The sequence below is a fragment of the Numenius arquata genome, chromosome 9, assembly GCF_964106895.1.
Source record: "Numenius arquata chromosome 9, bNumArq3.hap1.1, whole genome shotgun sequence".
NCBI lineage: Eukaryota > Metazoa > Chordata > Aves > Charadriiformes > Scolopacidae > Numenius > Numenius arquata.
In genome coordinates, this window is record NC_133584.1 from 58,170,038 (window position 1) to 58,192,982 (window position 22,945).

General features: G+C 55.2%; 1 protein-coding gene across 1 annotated transcript; it reads right to left on the reverse strand.

The window, feature by feature from the left end:
* Positions 1–3,379: 3,379 nt before the first annotated feature.
* Positions 3,380–21,440, reverse strand: TRAM2 (translocation associated membrane protein 2). The gene is made up of 11 exons (XM_074153475.1): positions 21,321–21,440; positions 12,531–12,594; positions 9,991–10,100; positions 9,644–9,760; positions 7,868–7,926; positions 7,219–7,303; positions 7,005–7,075; positions 5,937–6,041; positions 5,643–5,801; positions 4,220–4,383; positions 3,380–3,680 (listed from the first exon to the last, which is right to left on the reverse strand). Exons 1-11 carry the CDS (start codon positions 21,438–21,440, stop codon positions 3,607–3,609), a joined length of 1,128 nt encoding a protein of 375 aa, XP_074009576.1. The 3' UTR covers positions 3,380–3,606.
* Between the last annotated feature and the right edge of the window lie 1,505 nt (positions 21,441–22,945).

Here is a 22,945-nt window from a genome sequence, read left to right on the forward strand (position 1 = left end):
TTCACGGCTCTTCTAGGCTAGGGCAGGAAACCACTAGGTTTCACACCAAAAAATCGCAGACTACTCAACCCCTGACCTTCTTAGGTTGGATAATGGACACAGACTACAAAAGGAGCCTCAAGGCCACAGGAAGGGTGCAAGCAATAGCGTTACACTGAAAGTAAAGACTTACAGAGTCTCTTAACACTTGCTGCACTGTGGTGGACAACAGCTCCTGGTCGGGGTTGGACCTTTTTGGCAGAAGACACTGAGCTTGTCAAGATGGGGCACCAGAAGAGCATCCACTCAAAGGAAGTGGACTCACGGCATCTTTGTATGGAGAGCGGTCAAGGAAAGATCGACCACTAAGGGCTTGCTACGAAAATACTCCCAGTTTGGGAAAGAAAAAGCTCTTTGGGTTGAAGAGAAGGCTCGGTCTGCTGAGAAATGACACAGACGTAGAAGCAGCCAAGGGATGGTGCTGGCACTAGAAGACAGAGACAGAAGCAGCCCGTGGCAGCCCCTCCAAGGGAGGGTGGATTGCAGACCTCTGGGATGACAGCGCATATTGCCTTACAGCAAAGGCTCAGCTCAAAAAAAAAACTGAAAAAACCTGCCACGTTTGGGTATAACAGGAGAAGGATGGGGATTTCTGAGGACTAAGGATAGGGAAGGGCAAAAAAAGCCCCATCATCTATAGGTTAAGATAAAAAATAAAAAAAAGAACACATGGAAATGCTTCCAAAACAAACTGTCCCTTTTACTGGTAGCTCTATCAAAAAGAAAACAAAAAAAAAAACCCAAACACATAAATGTAGCATATGTTGTACATACGTTGTAAAGAGGGAGGGCGTTCAGCTACTGATATAGTACACAGATCAAGCGTACGGGAGACTACATGGCAACATAAGGCACTTGGGATACGAAGCGTAATTAGCTACTTTATGAAGACGCGAAAAAAGTTGTGCAAGTGGAAAAGCCGCCTGAAGCGAAGCAGGCAGGAGGAGGAATCATTCAGCAGCCAGTTTGTTTTGTTGTTTTTTTTTTTTGGAGGGGGACTGTATGTGTCACCTGTTAACAGAGTCAATACCTCAGCTGCTGCGAGGCACCGGCTTTGCAGAAAGGACCGGCTGAGGCTCTGGAGAGATGCCGGCCAGCAGTCGCTCTCGGAGGGCACGTGGCAGTGGGTGGCTGGGGATGGGAAGAGGCAGCAGAAAGGAAAAAAACCTCTCACATTAGACTTTTTCCACGTCCTCCCTAACGTAAAGCTCTTCCTCCCTACCCCGTCATCACATTGCACTGCAGGTACCGTCGCTGCCTCTGAGCCAAAAGGTGTATTATCCACCCAGCAAGGGTGATGAGGAGCAATGGAAGATACCACCAAGGGCTCTGCTCCAAAGTCTCCTTCTTCAGTTCCCCTGAAAAAGGGAAAATCCCTCTCCCGGAGTCCTGCTGACATCTCTTGTTTGGGACTCAGAGGTCGTGGGGATGGAGGAGCAAACAGAATTTGATCAACTGTCCTCGTGTCCCTGTGTATTTTCTCCTACAGGTGCCCAGCGTGAGTTGGGGCTCAAGAAGGGGAGGGGGAAGAAGGGAGGAAAGACACCTATGGAAGGAGGAAAAAAACACCTGACCCAACTCAAAGAAGGGCAGAAAAATCAACTGTCACCCATTCCTCAAAACAGGAATGATGCAAAGGACGACTGCGCCAGCCTCAAGCTAGACTTGCACTCGGACAGAGCCAGAGTTCAGCTGCCCGAAGGGCTGAGCGAGAGACACATGAAGGACCGCCCGCAAGGAAGGTGGCCCTCAATCCTGGCTTGCACATCCAAGAGCACCCGAGCTCCCCGTAACCCTGCGCCCCCTCTTCTCGCCCAGACGAGGGACAACACCGCTCGCCTGCTCCCGCCGTGGCGAAGAACGAAAGCTAGACCCGGCTTTGCTGCACAAGAGGCACCAACAGCAAAGCCCAGCTAGAGAAATGGCCCTGGAGGAGAGCTGTGGGGTGAGAGATGCCCATCTACCACATGCCTACCAAACCTACAGACTGGTGCATGGCACCCCAAAGAAGCTCAGCGAGCTGGCACTGACCCACAAAACCCTGGGCAGGAGATGCTGCTCCCCAGCAAAGAGGCGGCAAGGGACTGAACTGGCGGGATCCGGGGTTCCCACGAATCTCCTGCCACCACGTAGAGGTGGCAGCGGGCAGGAGCAAGCGGGGAAAGTGGTCTGCAGCAACAGATGGCCTCTGAGGTAGATTTGAGACAACTCCATCTGCCAACGGCTATGAGTCACAGGTCAGGCTTCTCCTAATATGCAAGCTGCTCCTCGCAGCCCCGGCTTCCTTCCCCTTCCCTGTCATCTCGTTCACAGCTCAGAAAGGGATGAAGGGGCTGGGTTTTTTTTGGAAGAAACCCTGCATTTGATAGCACCTTGGGTGGATACAAGCTCTGTATCCTTTGGAAACAAAGAGTGAAGCTGGTGGCTGCCGATGGCATGGCTGGACTGGTACGGTAGGGATGAAGAAGGCTAAGGCGACAGTCCCATGGATGCAAAAGCCTTTGCAGCAGCTAGTTTGTCATCTGGACGTGGTCACAAGCCATGAGAACACCAGGTCCACGAGGCACAAAGCAAGCTGGCAAAGGGCCTGGGCTGACAGGAGGCCGGCCAGTGCTCACAGCAGGGCAGGACTCAAGGTTTCACATGGACCTGAGGACGCTGCTGCCCCACGACAAGGCACTGAGAGCTGCGGAGCCCCGAGCCCAGCTCCTGGGGATGGGAGGTCCAGAACAACTACGGGGCAGCTCATCTCCCGCAGCCAAGAGGGTAAGAGGGACCCAGCTGTACCAGAAGGGCTGGGGCAAGCAAAGGCTAGGACATGAGTCCTATATGAAAAGAGAAATTCTCTCCCTTCTCTGCTGCCCAGCTCTCCAAAATTAGCTCAAAACCAGGGGTCAGAAAAACCCCACTTGACCAGAGGTCCCCATGAGGCAAGACATGGTTGAGGTTCCTCCCTCGGACCCTGGTCTCTGTTTGCAGCATCACCATCCTGCGGCACTTGCCAAGCACTGGCCAAACGTGCCCCAGGAGAGGCCACCCTCGCCTGAGAGCACCCCTGAGCCTCAGGGTCACAGACCCCCAGCACATTCCCCCAGGAGCCCGTTCCCACAACAGACACATGGTGCCTTCAAGCCACCGTGGGCCCTGACCCCAGGGCTCAGGGAAGCACCATGGAGAGAGGGGAGGAACATGCTGTAGAAGGGAAAAAAGGATTGTTCGGAACCATCTGCGATGCATTTGTAACAATAACCCAAAATAACCAAACACTAAAATAGAAAAAAAAATAAAAAAAAATTGCACGCTGATTTATGATGAAACAGAGGAAGGGAAAACCAGGAAGGATGGAAAAGGCTCCTAACGAGGGGAAGGGAGCAGGGGAAAGGGACCTTTTTGGTTTTATTGCAAATGGTTCAAGAGAGCAAGAAAGGAAGGGAGGAGAGCGAGAGACACCTTAGGAAGATGAGCAGTTTCCAAGCTGTTCAAGGCGACGCTCGTGAGGACCGGGAGGAGGGGCCGCTTCTTAGTCCTGGTATCTCGCCCTCCTCCCTGGGAGACAAGCCTTTGCTTCTACGGTGATTTCAGCTTCTTGGTTCGCGGCGAGGTGCCGTTCTCTGCTTTCACCACTCCGTTTTCATGGTAACCTGGGGATGGAGAGAGAAAACTTTGTCCCTTGCACAGGCCAAAACCTTAACCCTCTTGGGGCTGGCCTACAAACATAGGGAAACCCCCCCCAACATGGCACAATCCTGCTGGGGACCCCCTGGGCTCAGCACAGAGCAGGAGGCATCACCACAGCATCAGCTGCCCGAGGGGATGCTGTAGAGAGAATTGAGGTCGGTCTCTTCTCCCAAGGAACAGGCGATGGGACAAGAAGAAAAGGCCTCAAGTTGCGCCAGGGGAGGTTTAGGATGGATATTAGGGAAAGAAAGGGTTGCCAAGCCTTGGAAGAGGCTGCCCAGGGAAGTGGTGGAGTCACCAGCCCTGGAGGTATTTAAAAGCCAGGCAGACGTGGTGCTGAGGGACATGGGTTAGTGGTGGTTTTGTCAGTGTTAGGTTGACGCTTGGACTCGATGATCTGAAAGGTCCCTTCCAACCTAGAGGATTCTATGATTCTGTGCTGAACCACAGGACTGATGGCTCCCATGGTGCCATCCCACGGCACGCCAGCCCTGGCACTCACCCGAGTCCCTCTTGAGCGGCTTGGCTGGCTGCTTGGCGCCGGCAGCGGCTCGCTTCCGACTGCTCTGCTCGTTCCAGTACTCCCGCCAGCGCCGCAGCTGGAAGTGGATGAAGCGCCACATCACCGAGGCCTGGAAGAGGCACACCAACAGCAGCACACTCATTCTGGCAAGGGTGGAGAAGAGGCAGGCTGAGAACAGAGGAGCGAAGCCACCACCAGCCCAGTCTTCCACCCACACCAGGGCTGGTGGCCAAGGTCTCCCTGGGTGGGAGGTGCCATCTCTCCAGCCACCATCTCCGCTTTCTGCCATCTCGGGGCAGCCACTTTCCTTTCCCTCCTCACTACAAAGCTCTCAGGTGCTCAGGGCATTGCTGGCTCTTAAGACTTTAGAGCAGGAATGGACGAGTAAGGATCACCCCAAGCAGCACTGCCCAAACCACAGTCTGCACGGTCAAGGTAAGATGTCCCCAGTTGCTCTGTACAACTAAAAGGCGGATGTGGTTGGAAGGGAGCTAAGGAAGTCCCACAAATCCTCAGGCGTCCCCACAATCCATAGCACCAAAAAGCTTGGGAATGACCAGGCATGTGCCCTAGCAACTTCTGAACTGAACCTACAGCTGCCGTACGCGTGAGAAAGGCTCCCAGTCTTGACAGACAGATTGCAAGGCGTGAGGAACCCATCCCATCCCCTGCTTCCCACGCCAACAGGCAGCAAAACACGTCCAAGCAGAAGGGAAAACGCCTCTTCATTGACCACATCCCTGTACGTGCAGCTACGGGTGCAGAAGGGAAAGCCTGCAAGCTTTTCTCCAAGATAGACTCGCGCTTTATAACGTCACTCAATGAACAACTTATTTGCTGGCTTTTCCCTCCCGTTGTGGCTCCGCAGCCTTTAACCTCTTCTCGCTCCCTCCACACCTTCCCAGCTCACTAGGACCTTCCCTAAAGGGAACCTAGATCAGATCCCCACTGCAGTTTCCAAACTCAGCAAAAACTACCCTGGGATAACACAACCAAGGAACATACGGGAGAGGTTTCCACAATTCCACAAAAATAAAGAGGGACGCTTGATCAGGGAGGGGAGCCATAGGACAAGGGGGAATGGTTTTAAACCAAAAGTGGGGAGATTTTGATGAGATCTCAGGAAGAAATTCTTTGCTGTGAGGGTGGTGAGACCCTGGCCCAGGTTGCTCAGAGAAGCTGTGGCTGCCCCATCCCTGGAGGGGTTCAAAATCAGGTTGGATGGGGCTTTGAGCAACCTGGTCTGGTGGGAGATGTCCCTGCCCAGGGCAGGGGGGTTGGAACTCAAGGGTCTTTGAGGTCACTTCTAACCCAAACCATTCTATGATTCTAATTCAGTCTTCCTTTGAAAAGATGCACTAAAAAAAAAAAAGGCAGTAGATATGATAGGGAATTTTCCTACCTGAATAGGATATTGTTGAAGAGAAAGCTGAAGAAGTTCCCTCTCTCGGGGTCCAGGGCCTGGTTCTCCACCCGTGGTAGCCCAAAGCCGATGACCAGAATGTACAAGGTGAGGGTGAAGAGCCTGGTGACCACGAACACAACGGCCCAGACATTAAACCTGCAGGAGGGCAAGCAGAGGTGTCAGCAGGAGCAGCCTCCAGTGCTGAGCTGGAAGGTGAGAGCGAGCCCCCATCATGCTGACGGCTCTCCTGGGCACTGGAGGATGGAAGCCGTGGCCAGCTCGCCTGCTTACAGCTTCTCGTTGTTCTCATCCGTGAAGTAGACCAGCCGGGCCATGTGGAAGAAGAATTCGGCCAAGTACTGCAACAGCAAGAGGATCAGCCCCAAGCGGGTTAAGCTAGGAGGTAAGAGAAGAAAAAAACATCACTGGGCTGGTCAACCTTGGTGCTTCATATCCAGCAACAGCATCTCCCCTGCCATCCCTGAGCTGCAGCAAGCACCAGCCCAGAGCTGGACCTCTCTGCAGCAACAGAGGTGGGATTGTGATGGGGGAATCCCTGTCCCCAAAACATCAAAGCAGCCCAAACCAGTAGCGGAGCTGGGATGGGTCTGACACAAAGCCCCAGCCGCTGGCATTGCTGCTCTGTGCACCCACTCAGAGGAAGGATAAAAGGGATTCCAGTCCCTAAAGGGGCTACAGGAGAGATGAGGAAAGACTCTTGGTCAGGGAGTGGAGCAATAGGATGAGGGGGAAGGGTTTTAAACTGAAAGAGGGGAGATTTAGACTAGATATTAGGAAGAAATTCTTTGCTGTGGGGGTGGTGAGACCCTGGCCCAGGTTGCCCAGAGAAGCTGTGGCTGCCACATCCCTGGAGGGGTTCAAGATCAGGTTGTACAGGGCTTTGAGCAACCTGGTCTGGTGGGAGATGTCCCTGCCCAGGGCAGGGGGGTTGGAACTGGACGGTCTTGAAGGTCCCTTCCAACCCAAACCATTCTATGATTCTGTGATTCCCATGACATGCTAGGAGAGCACCCCAGGGTGCTTCCCCCAGCCAGGGGAGATGACCCCATCAGCCTTGGTCCCTGGTTAACATTTCCTTTGCAACGCGTTGTGAACAGAGACTGCCTGTGCACTCGCAGAACATCACTGAACTTCAAAAATCAGGTCTGTGGGTCTGTGAAAACTGTTTGACTAACAGCCCACGGGGTCACCTTCGAGACCACCTGCTTTTCACACACTCGCCTTTATTCCCCTTAAGCCCTCCAGCCCTGCTGAGGAGTCCCGGATGATTTGCACAGCAAAAGGACCTGCTCAGCCCCATCCGTGGTGCAAGACGGGAAGCTGAGGCAGCCCACTTACTTGAGGAGGTACGCGCCGGCGATGTGTACCAGGTAGAGCGCGATGCACCGCAGCTGGCGAGGAATCTCCTCCTGGATGGGGCAGAAAGCCACGTTAACCCCTCGCTCCTCTTCGCCCGCCCTCTCTCAAAGCTTGCTTGCCCCAAAGCCCGGTGGGCAAACTGCCTCGAGCATCCCCAAGGCACAGGGCAGCACCCTGCCCACCCGGCTCTCACCTTGCGAACTTTTTGGAAGTAGAGCTCCGGCAGGGCGTGCAGCCAGTACGCCAGCTGGCACAGGTAGAAAAACTTCACCTGGAACCTGAAACGCAGGGACGAGCCGCGTGAGCCAGCCCAGGGCATGGCAGGACCCCGGGGAAGTGCCCAGCCGCACAGCACCAGGCCATCCCTCCACCGCTTTCAAGCCACGGGATTTAGGAGGCATCATTTCTAGGCTGAAATTACAGGTTGAGCCAAGCGAGACATGCCTGGAGTTTATCCAGATGCTTGCGCTGCGGTCTCCATGCTCTCAGCAAACCTCACACTTGCAAAGACCCAAGAAGGGAGGATCATCCCCCCACTTCGTGTCTACTATGAAAAACGAACAGCAAAGTGACTTGCCCAAGGTGAGGCAGGCAGGAAGCAGCCAGGATGAGTAACCAAGCCCACAGGACCTTCCTCATGGAGGAAACCCTCTGGGAACGCCCTCCCCGGGGCCACAAATGAGATGTCCACCACCCCCCGGGATGTCTACCGCGGTGTCCTTGCAGCAGGGTGCCTGCAAAGGGTGCTGCACTGTCAGCACCCTTGCTCCCAGCCGCAGGGAAAACCCTAGAGAGGAAGGAAGCGGTCAGCCCGAGAACGAAATGCCCTCGCGAGTGCTTACGGAAGATAAACATGCGGGTAGTTTTCCCACAAGCTCCTGGGGTTTGATACGTATCCTTCCTGTGAAAGAGAAAAGATGCAAGCCTTCAGCAAAAGAAACCAGCAGCGCACGGCGACGACGGGGCAGGGTAAAGCTACAGCGAAACGAGGAACTGGGGGTGACACCCGAGTCCTTTCAGCCCGCGGTAAAAACAACGCGTTCCCCTGCACAAGGCAGGTCTCCAAAGCTCAGCCACGTTCATGGCTCTCTAGCACCCCGCTCAAGTTTTATGTTTGGGGGTTGCTCGGTTGCACAGAGGGTCCCAAGTCAAGGATAGGATGTTTTGGGGCCCGGGCAATGCAAGAGGGATGCTCTGGAGCTGTGGGGGTGAGATGCCAGCAGCGTGGCTACAAGCCACCGTGTGCATGGTCCAGGGGTGCTTCTTCCCCACCGGCATTTCCAACCCAAATATCACTTAAGCGAAAAGAAGTACTTCTGAAAAGAAATGGGAACACAAAACACCTACAAAAATAATTAAATATGCACTGCATAGTTTAATTTTCCACCTGCCCGCATCCCCCTACAGCCTCTTGCCTTAGGCTTGCAGGGCAGAGCACCGGATGGGGCTCCCTTCTCTTTCCACCCCAGCACCGCTCCTGCCACAGGGGTCCTGCACCGGGCTTTGCAAAGAGATGCTGGCATGGAAAACTCATGCTACCCAGGACCTATGTGTCACCATCGCCCGAGCTCTGTCTGCCCATAGCACTTTTTTAGGTTGGGGGAGCTCTGGGGAAGTGCAAGTGCTGCAAATAGTGACCTACTCTGCACATGTGGAGGGCCACGGAGATGCTGGGAGGGCTGGAGCCCCTCTGCTGTGAGGACAGGCTGAGAGAGGTCGGGGGGTTCAGCCTGGAGAAGAGAAGGCTCTGGGGAGACCTTTGAGCCCCTTCCAGTCCCTAAAGGAGCTCCAGGAGAGCTGGAGCCTGGAGCAGTGCCAGTAGATCCCCAGAAATGCTGGCCTGGAGGGACAATAGTAGTCCTCTAAGGAGGGCTGATGGGACCCACAAGCAGCAGGAAGGGGACCTGCTCCCAAGCATACATCCCCAGGGCCACCAGGGACCACAGCTGGACCCCAACAGCTACCGGTGGCAAAGCATCAGCATCACTTCACACTGCCAAAATAGTTGTATCTCTCCACCGCTGCCTGTTCTTCCCTCCCTATTCCTCCTCAAAATGAAACATTTCCACTTCCAATTTTTCTCCCAGCGGTTATGGGTTGAAACATCTCCAACGCAACCCCAGGCACAGCATGGGTTCCCTGCTCCCAGCATTCCCCTCACCACCAGCTCACCAAGAGAGGGATCACAGAAAGAAGGATCACAAACATCTGCCCATTCACCCCACATCTCTGTAAAGGGCATCCGAAAATCCCTACTCAAATAAGGAGAAAAATAAGACTAAGAAAGAAGGCAGGTCCCGGAGCAGCAGATGGAGATGACAGGGACAGGCAGGACTTCTGGGGTCCAGCTCTGAAAATTTTTTACAGCCCATTTGCTTCTACCTCGCAGGAGAAGGATGCTCTGAACTTACCCTCACTCCATGGCTGGAAAGACCCACCACACTTGTAAACTAAATTTGCTGAAATGTGCCCCATCTTGGCCCACTGCGGCCAAGGGGACAGGCTGGGGACCCACCAAGGCTCTGATTGGGGACTCTCCGCTGCCACTGGGGTTTTGTGCTCCAGAACCCCCAAATCCCACCCAGAGAAGCCAAAGCCCAGCCAGCCCCGTGCCTTACCGTCACCACGACGTACAAGCACCAGACCATGGAGGTGAGGTGGAAGGCAACCAGCTGACCCGATTCGTTGAACTTGCTGTGTTTGACCTTGGAGAGATGGAGACGCCTGTTGATTTTCTGGGAAGGAGCAGAGGGAGAGAAAAGGAAGAAGAAAACATGAGCCACCAGGTCAACAACCTTCCCTCCTCCTCTTCCTCCTCCCCACCCCAAGCAGCCCCCAGAGATGAAGGCTCATCATCACCCCAACCCCCAGACCACCTCCAGAGTGGCATTAAATTGCAGCAGGACTATGTCCCCCCACGGTATTTAAGATATTTTGGCAGCTCCAGACGCCAAACAGCACTCACGTCCAGGGCATACTCCTGCACCACCGCATGCAGGATGATGGCGATGAAGATGTAGAAGAGGATGGTGACCAGATCCTTCAGCCCGTAGTGATACTGGACCAGCTCCCCGTCTGCAAAGAGACCAAACATTGGGTCAAATCCCCAGGACCCAAACAATTTCCAGGCAAGGGCTTAAGGGTTAGTGGAAGTTCAGAGGGGAATTATTCCCAACACGCAGCTTGGATGGGGCCAAGCAGAAGAGTGACCTCTTTCTGGAGGCAGAAAGAGGTCATGGCTGTGTCAGTGGCTGCAGGGCTGGGAAAAAAGGGTCTAGCCTGGGTCAGTTAATTGGCAGAGGGTGGATGGTTTCCCCTCTAATAGTGACAACACCTCAGGGGAGGTGACAATCAGGCCACTTTAAGCTTCTCCTGCCAGAGGTGAGGGGCTGGGGACAGCCTGGCTGCGGAGACGGGGATTTATCAAGGAGGAAGACACGGAGGCAGCGCTGAAGCAAGTGATGGGCAGGCGGAGCTTGCTCCCACCTTCAGTGCTGGGATGGGATTTCCACTGCTGGGAGCATCAGGGCTCGGGATGGGATTTCCACCCCTCCCAGGTTATCATCCAACACCCTTCTCTCCCACTCACCCCTGAAAGCTGCTGGAGCGGGATTCAGGTCCCTAAATACAGATGCCTGGTGCTATTAAGAGATCCGAGACAGTGCCACGGGGCTGGCGGATGAGAAATAGGACCCATGGGTCTTTCAGAGACCCAACAGCACCCAAAATACCCCAGACGTCTGCCTTTAGGTGACTATTTGCAGCCCTGCAGCTTCTGGGGAAGAAGGAGAGTCGGGAAAGCTGCTGTCCTTGTGGCACAAGGGAGAAAGCAGCGCGATGCGGAGCTCAGCCCACTCCTGCTGCTCTCCTTTACCCTGATCCCATCCATCCTCTCCTAATGTCAATGCTGAGAAGTGACTTGTCCGTCACCGACCCTGTAATCCCTCAAACAAAGCTTCAGTCCAGATTTCTAAGACTTGAGGTACACGAATGAGGTTTGAATGGGATTTATGAAAACACCTGGAGTAAGGGTGGGAAAAGACTTGGTCCTTAGGAGCCCCTCGGCTGGGTGCAAACCCGGAGGTAAAATCCTTGCCTGGATCCCAGGGCTCGTAACCCCAGTATAGAAGAATTACAAGACAAAAGAAAATGACATTATGCCGCATGCGACTGCTCTGCCGCCTCTCCTCTCTCTAGGGCGTTTCAGGAGCTGCTCTAACAGGAGCCGTGCGTGCGCTGAGCGAGATCTGTGCCGACTGCCAGGCAACGGCATCCTTGTTGCGAGGGATGTGAAACAGCCTTGGAAAAATTCAGGTGAGCAACAACCCTTCCTGCCAGCAAGCTCGCCGCACCAAGGTCTCTCTCCCCACGGCCTCAGTTACCTCGTTCCCTATATCGACACCCCGATACCTGGTCCTGGCGAGGTGGTTATGAGCCCCCCCCTCCCGGCCCCGAGATTTCTGGTAGCAGGAAGGAATAAATCACTTAACACAAAGGCAGCGGAAGTTGTCTGGACTGTGCCATAGAGGAGCACGGACCACAATTTAATTTGGATGATTTCTTCAACCATGACACTCGAGGATTTTAAGGGCAGACCTTTTATCTTCCGCTTGCCTGCCTCATCCTAGTTTCACTAATCTCAACAACCCCGGCTCTTCCCTTGGATGATTACTCAAACATTTCTAATTAGCTGCAGTTTTCTGCCACCCAGCCAAGCGCCGTGCCCTGGGCGTTTGGCTCATCCTGAGCCCAGGGCTTTATCCAAACCACCTCCTGCTGCCCCCAGGCCGGTGCCCAGATCGCTGCCAGCCCCGGAGGGGCTCTCTGCCAGGAAGGTAACAACCAGCAGCCAAAATACAAACAGGGACCGAGCCTCCAGCCGCCTCTTGGCTGGGACCTGGGGCACGTCCTCTGGCCCACGGGGCTCGGACCTGCGCCAGCTCAAAGCCTGCTTGAATTACTCCCCATGTGCATCAGGACCATCAGCTGCCTGCAGCAGGGATGCTGTTGCACCACGTGCATCTCTGCACCCTCACCTTGCGCCGTATCCCAATAAATAAAGCCACACGGGAATTATCTGCGCAGTCCCTGCTGCTTAGCAAAGAGCTAAATCCCTCCTGCTCCTAGGCAGGGCACGGAGCTACTCCAGGCATGCAATCAGGCAATTTAATCTCTCCTGACCAGGCTTGGAGGTGGATCCTCACCCTGCAGAGCGCACAAAGCAGCCTGACTATGGCAGAAATAGGAGAGGAATCCCTAAACCCTCCGGGAAAGCATCTCTTCCCGAGCCCAGCCAGCAGCAAGAGGGCTGGCAGACACAATCAGTGTGCTCTGAGCCACTCAAACTTTGGTTTTCCCCCATATTTCTTATTTTTAAGGTCTCCTTTACTACCACACAAGGGTCTGTGCCTGTGCATCAGTAGAGGGTGAGCCCGAGCGAGGCTTTGGGGCAGACCACGACTCGACCCCCCCCTTTGGGGTGTCCGCAGCAGAAGCATCTCTTACCTGCTGTAGGCACACTGACGTTATACTGAGGTAAGATAAACAGGAAGGCAGTCTTGGCTGTAACCTGTCAGAGACACACAGAGATGGGGGGGAAAAAAAAAGCAAATCAGTTGTTGAATCCATTCCTGTGCCACCATTTACTCCCCTTTCCTACCACGCTGGGAAAGACAAATAGCCAGGGAGATGTGCAGGCACTGGCTTCACTCGCAGAAACACCTTTCAGCAAGGAGATTGGGAGGGAAGAGGTTTGCCAACAGGGACTTGGGATTTGGGAAGGCAAAAAGGGTGGATAAATGAGGGAGAAACCTGGAAAAGCAAGGCAGTTGTAAAAGCCACCAGCCAGCCTGACGGGGGAAGCTCCCCGCTTTCCCTCCTGTAGCATGGACCACCATCACGTGCGATCTGCTGCTCAGGGGACACCAGGAGCCTGACCCAGTGGGCCATTTGCGTTAATTAAAACCATCCCTCATTCCCATCCGCTCCAGGCAGCCACGCTGGGAGCCTGGCGTGGGTAGGGATGGCAGCACCCAGCATCTGAACAAGCTCAGAAGTTTCAAAGCCCCATGGGCTACACATGGATTTAGCCCCTGCATCTTTATGGAGACTTTTCTAATAACATCAGCCATGGGACTGGTGAGGTTGGACTCCTTCAGAGACCCCACAGGTGCTCAGGAGGGTGTCATGGGGCAGGGGAAAGGCAGCTTTGGCAAAAGAGCTGAACCTTGTGCTGGCCATGCACGAGATCCCAGCCACACGTCCAGCATCACAGGCTGGTCCATAAAGGCCAAAAAAAAGCCTGGGATGAGACGTCAGCCCCCCTCCAAACCAGGGCTGTGCTGCTCCTTCTTCGTTTATTGTTTTTAATTCAAGGGCATGATCCTTCCCCCCCAGTGAAACAGGAGGCTTTGGGGGGATGGGGCAGAGCATCCCATCCCCGTGCATCCGCAGGACGCCCCAAAGCGGCATCTCCGAGACCAACGCACCCTCGAGCTAGGGCCACAGACGTCCCACACCAAAAATGCCTTCATCCCGTTCCAACCCCAAGCCGGCAGCAGGTCACCAGAGATTCTGACCTTCTCAGTGGCTACTCAGCCACCTCTCCGTGGCTTCACAACCAGCCCAAAAAAATCCCGCACCCCTCAAACGCCGGTGGAGACGAGCTGCATTTCACACAGACATCGCTGCAACCGTTTGGGAGCTGCAGGCTATTAAAAACCCGGCTGGAAATATTGCTTCACGTCTTGTGGGATGTATCCCACATGTTGGGAGGAGGGGGGGGGATATGTGGGAGGGGGCTTTGCCAAGCGTTCTCATCCTGCCCCCACGAGCATTGAGCAACCGGCCGGCGGCTCCGCTCTGCCGGCGCAGGCAGCGCTGCCCATCCATCCTCTCGCAGCCTCGGCTGGGGGAAAGCAAACTCTGCGGCGTGTTTTCATGATGTTTGGGGATTATTATTGCTTTTTTTCCGCTTAAAAAAAAAAAAAAAAAAGGAATCCCACATGTTACGCTCTGCTTGCGGAGGAGTAGAGGGAGACCACGGGCAGAGTTTGGGGTGGTAATGGAAAAAGCGCGTCGCCTGGCCTCACGCTGGCTTAAGGAGACATTTCTGGCTCTTGGAAACCTTGTTGGCCAGGAAAGCAAAGTTGCTTCATCCCAGAGCGGTACAGCACAACCAGGACCTGGCCTTTACATCCAAACCTCATCACAAGCCAGCGCAGGGCATGAAACAAATGCATGAACCCAGTGGTGGCCGTGATGCTGCAGGGATGGGTGGCCTTGTCATGGATGTGCTGATGGCAGCAGACAATGAAGGTTTTGCATCCTACCTGAATACCTGGCTGATACCCAGACATGTAAACAGCTGGAAACAAGGCACCATCTCCAGATGAAGTCTCCTAATCTGCTGGAGGGGCCAGAAGCCAGACTTGTGGGTCCAAGAAAATGACCTTGGAGTGTCTCCAGGCTGGGGAGCAATGCCCACATGGTGCTTAGTTCCAACACTGTTTGCAAGGACTCTCCTAATCTTCTTTTCTAGAGGGTCCAGCAGGAAGGTTTCCTCCATCCACTCAAGGATCAACCAATGCTTTGTCCCATCTCTACACCTGCCTTTGCTTCCTGCAGGCCAGAGGACCACCAGCAGCTTCAAGGGCCACCTCTGCACTCCTTCACCCCTCCACCTTTCGCTACAGAGAGGTAGTGGGTTGTTTGCTAAAGATGCATAACATGTTTTATAGCCTAAGATAAACGTAACCTCCTGGATGTAGGCAGGCTCCTGACTGATTTCCAAAGACGAACTGCCTCTCTTCTGTCTAATGGATGGGGAAGCCCAGGCACACACATGCAGCCACTCACTAAGGGCCACCGCAGCAGCTCCAGCAGCCAAATTTGAACCTTCAGGTATCCAACCTCCCCATCCACCTCTGGACATCTCACAGACCTTACATAGAGGGAAGGTCTCCTCTTGGACATCAAAGGCGTTCCTTTCTACTGCAACCGGTCAGGAAGTGTTCTCACTGACCATGGAAATATCTGAACATGTGCAGGATTTCACCCTGGAAATGCTGCCCTGTGGGCACCAGGAGGACTTCAATGGCAGCATTTTCAGAGGTGGGTCCCAGGACTTTCCAAGGGCTCAAAAGACTGGTGACATCTCATTTTGTGAGCGCTTACACCTCCACACTTTCCTCGCTGCAGCAGCACAAGAAACCCAGAACAACACACTTATCATCCAGCTTAGCTCTGTCCTCCAGGACTCACCACCCACAAGGTCACCAGGGACCTGATCACACCACACACCCTTGGCCAGGTCACCTCCACCTCTTTGCCACCACTGCGAGGACATCTAAGTTCAGATAGGAAAAGAGCTGTGGTTTCCAGCAGAGAAGGAGATGGAGCATGAAACACATGGGATGAACCACCTTGAGCAGGACACTGGTGACACCCCTCCAGCCTTGAAGGTGAAGGACACCCTGCGTGCCCACAGAGGGACCCATGTCTTTTTGCCATTGCTCACAACATGCTCCTTACCGGCTGGCATGGAAGGAAAGGTGACCTGACAGAGGTCGTAACTGATCTCCATCAGGTCATCAGGCTCCAAAATCCCAAGCTGCAGCCATAGCATCTCCTCCACCACATCAACTGGGAGGACACGCAGTGCACCCATCGCCACACAGCCCTGTGTAGCGTACAGAGACAGAAACACCACCGAGCAGCTGAAGCCTCCTGGAAAACGGGGAACACTTGAACCATGACCTCCAGCAAGGCCACCTCCAGCTCCCCCGTCAGGCAGAAACCAGGTTTCCTCAGAAAGAGCACCAGGGACGGCAAAGCTTTAGAGCTCACATCGAGCCTTTCGCAGGCGGACAGAGAAAGGAGAAGTTCGTAACGGGAAGAGCAACGTGAGGATTATTCAGAGGCACAAGACTGTTTGCTGTGAAACAAGATGCTGGCATGGGAAAGGAAGCACCAGGCATGCTCCTGCCTCGCAGGGCAACGAGCAGAGCCGGAGCTGCCACAAAACTGCCACAGGGAGGGGCAGAATTGGGTGTCTCCAGGTATTATTATATTTTTTTGGTTACGTTGTGAGGCCACCTCCTCAGCCTGCTTGTTTGGTTTTCCCCTCTTATCTCCAGCCTTTTCTCAAGGCAGCCAGAAGCCCAAATCCTACAGAGCATCACCGTGACTCAGGTAGGGATCTTTAGAAGGTGGAAGAGGGATTTGTCTGCACGGGATGAGGTGAGCAGGGACCATATAGAAAAGGCTGTATATTCCTCTTTCGCTCCCTGCCCTGCATTAAGGGCACCTCTACACAACCCACCACTGCCTGAGGGGGTGATGGAGATGCTCCTCATCCTGCCTGGCATGACAGATGGGCCTGAACCAGCTAAATTTGGGAAGCAGTTGTCCTGAGGGCTCTCTACAGCCATGCAGAGGGAACAGCATCTTCAGCAGCGAGTGGGTTTCTGGTGACTAATGACACCAACCCAAGGACCAAAGGACAGCCAGAGAGCGAAGAGGCAAAACGCGACGTATCCATCAGGACCACAGTTCCCCGTGATGCTCGGAGCAGCCGGGACAGGGTTTGGGCTGTTTGGCACGGAATAACGCAGCCAGACATTAAATCAGCGCATCCCCCTCGTATCCCTCGGTGGCCGGGTGATGGATAATGCCCAAACAATCCCACCAGGTTAATGCACCTACTCCCTGATCATGCAGCGACTGGAAAAATTCACACCCCTGCTAGCACAGAGTTTGCTGCCTAATGCAAAGCAGCAAAGCTCCCCCCCTTCCTTTTTAGAAGATGCTGTATTTTTCCCCACCACAAAACACTGTAAGAGTCCAAAAAAAATCCCAATTCCACTTCCCCAGGAACGCAAGCTTAGCACTTCTCCCAAAATCTACCCGCTGCGACTCTCAAGCCCACATATTTCCAGGAGCGAGAGGTAATTCTTGAGCATCTTTCGCAGGGAGGTACCAGGTCACTCTCTGAAACCCGGTTCCCTTCCCGAAAGCCTCAGCTCGGTGGGATTGGCAGGGTCCGCAGTGTCTACACCCCGGCTGGGATCCCCCAGACACGGAGCCATCCCCGCGGTCCTGCCTGAGTTAAAACGGCTTCGGAGGAAGGAAGCGGCTCCGAACCTCTGGCGGGGGAGGCTGGGGGGAGTTTCTGCAGCCTGAGCCGGGAAAACATTTCCAGGGCTTGAAAAACAACTCAAACTAATTAAAGATAAAATGCTGCCCGAAGGCTTTTCTCACAACTTAGGGCTTGTTCCCCCCCCACCCCCGGAGCATTTATTGAAAAAACCCCTTGTTGATCCACGGTATGGATTGACACAAGCCCTATATGTAAACTCCAGAACAAACTTTGGACCAAAGCCTTTAAAAGTAAACAGCCGGCTTTGACAAAAAAACCCTTCCCGAGGGCGGCGCAGCCCCTCTGCTCCCACAGACACGCTCGTCCCCCGGCACGACACCACTATCATCGCCTTGTTTATTCCCTTTTTAAAAACAGACCTAAAAATCCGCTTTTTTTTCCACCCCCAACTATTCAGCCTTTAAGCCACCCGCGTGCCACAGTTCCCACATCTGGCAAAGACCGGGGGGGGGGGAGGCAGAAACACGGTTTGTTGTCCCCTCGTTAACGACGGGAAGGCCTTAATTTTTGCGGAGTACTACGGAGGGGACCGGGGAGGGGAAAGTATATTTAGCAGGAAGCCTGGAAATAGCAGCTCATTCGTCAGCTGCCTTCGTTTGACAGTGTCACAACCCGGTGTTTGGGAGACCGTGACTCACTGCCGCGGCTCCGTGCAGGGGGGGAAAGCCCGGCAAGGGCACGGCATCTCTTATAATATCATGTTTTATAACTTTTATTACCATCGCTCCACGCATAAGCATCGGGACTTGCCCTCTGCTTTGTCCCTGAGCTCGTGACAGCCAGTTCTGGGTGTAAAGGAGAAATAAGATTGAGCCTCAGTTTCCCCACCTTGCAGGGAATATGATGGCAGCCCCCATCTAATATAAAATCCCCCCAAACCAGCCAGGTTTACCCCAAACTCAACCCGCATTGAGGCTGATCGACCCCAAACCACGCACAGGAGCCGTCCCAGATGGGACACAGGTCACCGGGCAGCTGCAGGTTAAACCCAAGCCTGGCCCTGGCTTCAGTTTTCTGCAAAGCAGGGTGGAAAAAGATACGCAAAGCGATTTCTGCGCAAGGATGGAGAGCACCTGTTTCGCGCTTCTAAATGCAGTCACTTAAAATGGGTTTTGACCTTAAAAAAGAAAAAAAAAAAAAAAAGGGGGCGGGGGGGAGATTTTTCTTTCCAGGCTCCAGCTCGCTCCTGGATGAAGTGGTCACGAACACGCAGCAAAATCCCTCCCTGGCACCACGCAGACGTGCACTGGGTGTGTTTTCATACCCTGGAGGTTTAGGGCTGGCTGGGAAGGCAGAAAACCCCGCAGTTCCCAGCTCAGGGCAGTTCTTTTTGTGGGAGACCCCCTCCGAACCCTGGGTTTCCCTCCCTGAGCAACGCTATTATCACCTAAATCGCACCCAAGACTGGAATAATTAAGTCCAACACACCTGTATCACCGGCGAGCTGCCTCGTGTGCACATCTGGATGCCCACCCGCATCTGCACACACCTACTGTGCACATCTGGATGCCCACTCGCTTCTCCTGGTACCCCCTCCCTGCTGCGGAGAAATTACCAGGGTGGGGGAGCCCATTGACCCGTTTGGACAAGGAAGAGGTTGTGCATCCAAAAGGATGCTCGAGACGTATCTCACGCCGTTTTTCGGGATGAGGAGACCCCAGCAGGCCTGGAGCATCACCCCAAGCATGGTACGGGAGCAAGCAAGCACTCAACTCTTGGGGGCCGCCTGGGAAAAGGTTAAAAATCCCATTTGTGCCTTCCCAAAGAAACCTCCCCTGCAGGAAACGGCCTATTGTGAGCAGGATTCGGCCGTTTCCGCTGAGCCCAAGCTCGGCTGTGGCCACCGGCATTGGGGAAGGTGGGAGCCCAGCAGCGGGGTGGGATGCAGGAGGAGGAGGAGGAGAAGGGATGGGGACATGTCCTGCCCACCTTCAGCATTGAAAAGGCATTGAAAGGCAGAAATATCTGAGCTGCCACCAAAACTCACTGTAGAGATGGTGCAAATGGGCACGGATGGTTTGGAGGGCTGGGAAAGAGCCTGGTTTCTCCTCCAGGGGAAAAGCGGAATGAAGAAATGAAATGAAATGAAATGAAATGAAATGAAATGAAATGAAATGAAATGGAATGACCACAAGGACCAAAAGAGTTGTCCCAAACCCCATGCCAAGGAGAAGACAAGGGCAGATGCTATGGAGCGGGGATGTAGAAGGAGGAGCGCCGAAAGCCACCCTGGCACAGCGAGCATCGTCTCCCTGAGGTCTGCCAGGAGAGCGGCGGCACCAGTAGGAATGTGTTCCCTCTCCATTAGGGGAGATTTAATTAAAAGACATTAAAAAAAATAAATAAATAAATCAGAAACGCCACAAAACTCTTCCTGCCACCACCTCCACGGGGGGTTTCATCCCATCGCATTTCAACACCACCCTCGGAGCATCCCATCAACCAGAAGCCATGGCAGCAACGAGCCCGGGTACCACCTCTCCGGGACGGGGTTCCCAGCATACAACCAGCACCCCGAAAAAACCAGCTGCAGGGACAAACCCCGACGGAGATGCAACCTCGGTGAATTTTTTGGGGGTTTTTTTTTTTTTTTTTTTTTAGAAGTACGACTACAAAACTTGCAGCCCAACTTTGCAGCATTTGCATGTGGTTTTGGAATCCAGCTGGCTCTCTTGGGTTAGTTTTGAAACCTCCCTGATCCTTAAATAAATAAATATATAAATATCTATATATATATATGTGCACAATCGCATCGAAAGGTTTTGTGCACTGGAAGCGACTCGCTCATTCAGTCCATTTGCAGGGAAAAAAAAAATAAATTAAGGGGGGCGGGGGGGGGAAGAAAAAAGAAGGGGGCTGCCATCGGGAGGGTATTAAGGAAATGGATTTCCTCCTCCTGCGATTTGCTACAGAAGGAGCCTTTCCTCCTCCGCCAGGCCCCCCGGCCACCCCTTTCCCGTCCGGATTTGCTTTGAAACGTGGCACTTGCGCCGAAGGGGAGGGTTTGCGCGGGGGAAGCAGGGAGGGAGAGGGGGGGGGGGTCCGATCCAACCCAGTCGATGACCACGGCTCGTAGCCGCCCGAGGTGCCTCGGCGTAGGGTGGCGGGAGCCAGAGCGAAGCTGCAGGGTGGTGGTGGCCTCCAAGCCCTCCCCTGTCTCCTCCCCGAAAGAGGAGAGAGGAAGGGAAAAAAAAAAAAAAAAAAAAAAAGCAAGCTGGGAGGGAAAGGAGAGGGAGCAGGGAGAGAGCGGCATTCCCGGCATGGCTCCGCACGGCGGTGGGGGCGCAGCGGCCTTCCCCGGGGACTCCGGCCGCCCCAGCTGGGCGAAGGTTTCCCATTGAGGAGCTGGGGATGCCTTCTCATGGCCCGGGATGGCCAGGTTTGGGAAAGGCCAGGGAGCTGCTGGCATCTGCAGGAGGCCCAGAAGCCTCCGGTGCTCGTCCCACGGCGCGAGGGTCAGTGGGCTGCGGAGAAAACACCTGGAAAAGGGCTAATGTTAAATAAAATAAAAAAGGCAAAAAAATACTACTCTTACTTCCAACAGTTGGAAATACCAGCGAGGGCTTGACTTCTCCCTCTCCCGGGCAGCCGATGCACCCCTCCGTGCTCAGGAAGCGGCGCGGGACAGGGACCATCCCCAGCAGCAGTGGTGGGTTTGCAGGAGAAGGGGGTTCACCTCCCCCCGTGCTCCCCCTTCCACAGCCAGGGACCCCAGGCAGGGCTGGGGGTGGGAGAAGGATGCGCCACCCCAAAAACCAGCACCAAAAATCCCCACTGGCATTTTGGGGGGGGGGGGGGAAAGGGGGAAGGGGGAAGAGAGATGGGGAATGAATGGGGTGGCACTTGGTACCCCTGGGATGGAGGGGTTCCACACCCCAAGCGGGATGGGGTCACCTCACCGGGGTGCAGCATCCCGGAGCAGAGAAATTGGGGGGGTGGCGGGGGGGGGAAGAAGGAAGGAAGGTGGGGAAGCAAAGGGATGCCCCCTCCACATCGGGGGTGCACATGGGTGGGGGGGGGGGTGGGGGGGGTGGGAAACACCCAGAGAGCAGGTCCCGGGGTTGGGGTAGGGGGGTGGGGGGGAGGGCTGTCCCCCGAAGGGAAGGCGGGGGGGTGGGGGGTGGGGGATGCCTCACCTCGAACATGAGGGCGATGAGGACGCCGAGCACCAGGCAGAAGCCGATGTCGGCGTGGTTGTGGATGAGGAACTCCTGGCTGAAGAGCGGGTGGCTCTTGGTCCGCCGGCGGAAGGCCATGGCCGCTCCGGGAAGGGGGGGGGGGGGAGCGGGAGCCGCCGCCGCCGTTCCCCGCCGCCGCCGCCCCGCAAACTTCCCCGGGCCCCCGCGTAACTTCGCGGAGCTCCGCCACGGCCCCGCGCAGGCGCCGCCTGACCCCTCCCCGCCGCCCGCCCCGGCCCCGTTCCCGGCCCCCGCCTCCCCGAGCCGCCGCCGCCGCACCCCCCCCCCCCCCCCCCCCCCCGCCCCGCAGCGTCCGGGTCCCCCGCGCCCCGCACCGTCCTGCCCTCCGCACCCACCGTCCTCGGCACCCACCTCCCGTGCGCATCCAGACACCCCCCCCACACACACACACGCTTGTGCCCCACCTACTGTGCGCATCTGGGCACCCCCCCACAGCTGCAGCCATCTATTGTGCGCGTCTGGGCGCCCACCCACGTCTGCGCCCACCTACCTGCACATCTGGATGCTCCCCTGTATCTGCACCCACCTACCGCGCACATCTGGGCACCCACTCACAGCTGCGCCCATCTACTGTTCGTGTCTGGATGCCCACCCGCATCTGCACCCACCTACCTGCACATCTGGATGCTTACCCGTATCTGCACCCACCTACTGTGCACATCTGGATGCCCATCTACATCTGTGCCCATCTACCATGTATGCCCGGACACCCACCCACATCTGCACCCACCCACCATGAACATCTGGATGCCCACCCACACCTGCACCCACCTCTCCACGCCGTGACTGCACTCATCGTCCACCCATGGCCCAGCACCCACCTCCCCCCACCCTGAGCCCACTGAACCCCAAATCTCCCTCCTCATTAACTGGGGAGAGGCCAGAGGTGTGGGGCACCCTCCCCTCCCATCCCATCCCATCCCATACCATCCCATCCCATCCCATCCATCTTGTCCTATCCCACCCATCCCACTCCATGCCATCTATCCCATCCCATCCCATCCCACTCCATCTCACCCATCCCATCCCATCCCATCCATCTTGTCCCATCCCACCCATCCCACTCCATGCCATCTATCCCATCCTGTCCCATCCCACTCCAATCCATCCCATCCCACCCCAACTTGTCCCATCTCACCCATCCCATCCTGACCCATCCCATCACATCCCACCCATCCACCCATCCCATCCCATGCCATCCATCCCACACATCCCATCCCCTTCCCAAACCCCTGGAGAGAGGATTCAGCCGAGTCTCCGGTGCAGAGCAGTGGCAACTTCGCTGTGATTTATTGTAGCCAGTCCCTAAAAAAGCCCCCCAGAGCCCCCCAGGGAGGTCGAGGGACATTAAGGGGAGCGGGCAAGGTTCTTGGGTGGCTTTGCTTAGAAAAAGCAAGACGTGAAAAAAGTCTTTTTGGTTTAATCAAACAAAACGAGTGCCGGATCCTTCAGCTGGCGGGATGTGGCCCAGCTCCTCCAGCATCCCTGGATCCTCACGGATCCCTCCATCCCATCCCACGGCCGGAGGAGAGGAGCGTCGGAAAGGGAACTGAGCCGTCTCA

What these genes read in the sequence shown, in the direction of transcription:
- TRAM2 (XM_074153475.1), bottom strand. Translation starts at nt 21,440, where the DNA reads ATGGCCTTCCGCCGGCGGACCAAGAGCCACCCGCTCTTCAGCCAGGAG. An exon ending in TTCAACAATATCCTATTCAG is followed by an intron (nt 4,384 to 5,642) that starts GTAGGAAAATTC and finishes CACCCTTGCCAG; the next exon opens with AATGAGTGTGCTGCTGTTGG. An exon ending in GCCGCTCAAGAGGGACTCGG is followed by an intron (nt 3,681 to 4,219) that starts GTGAGTGCCAGG and finishes CTCCATCCCCAG; the next exon opens with GTTACCATGAAAACGGAGTG.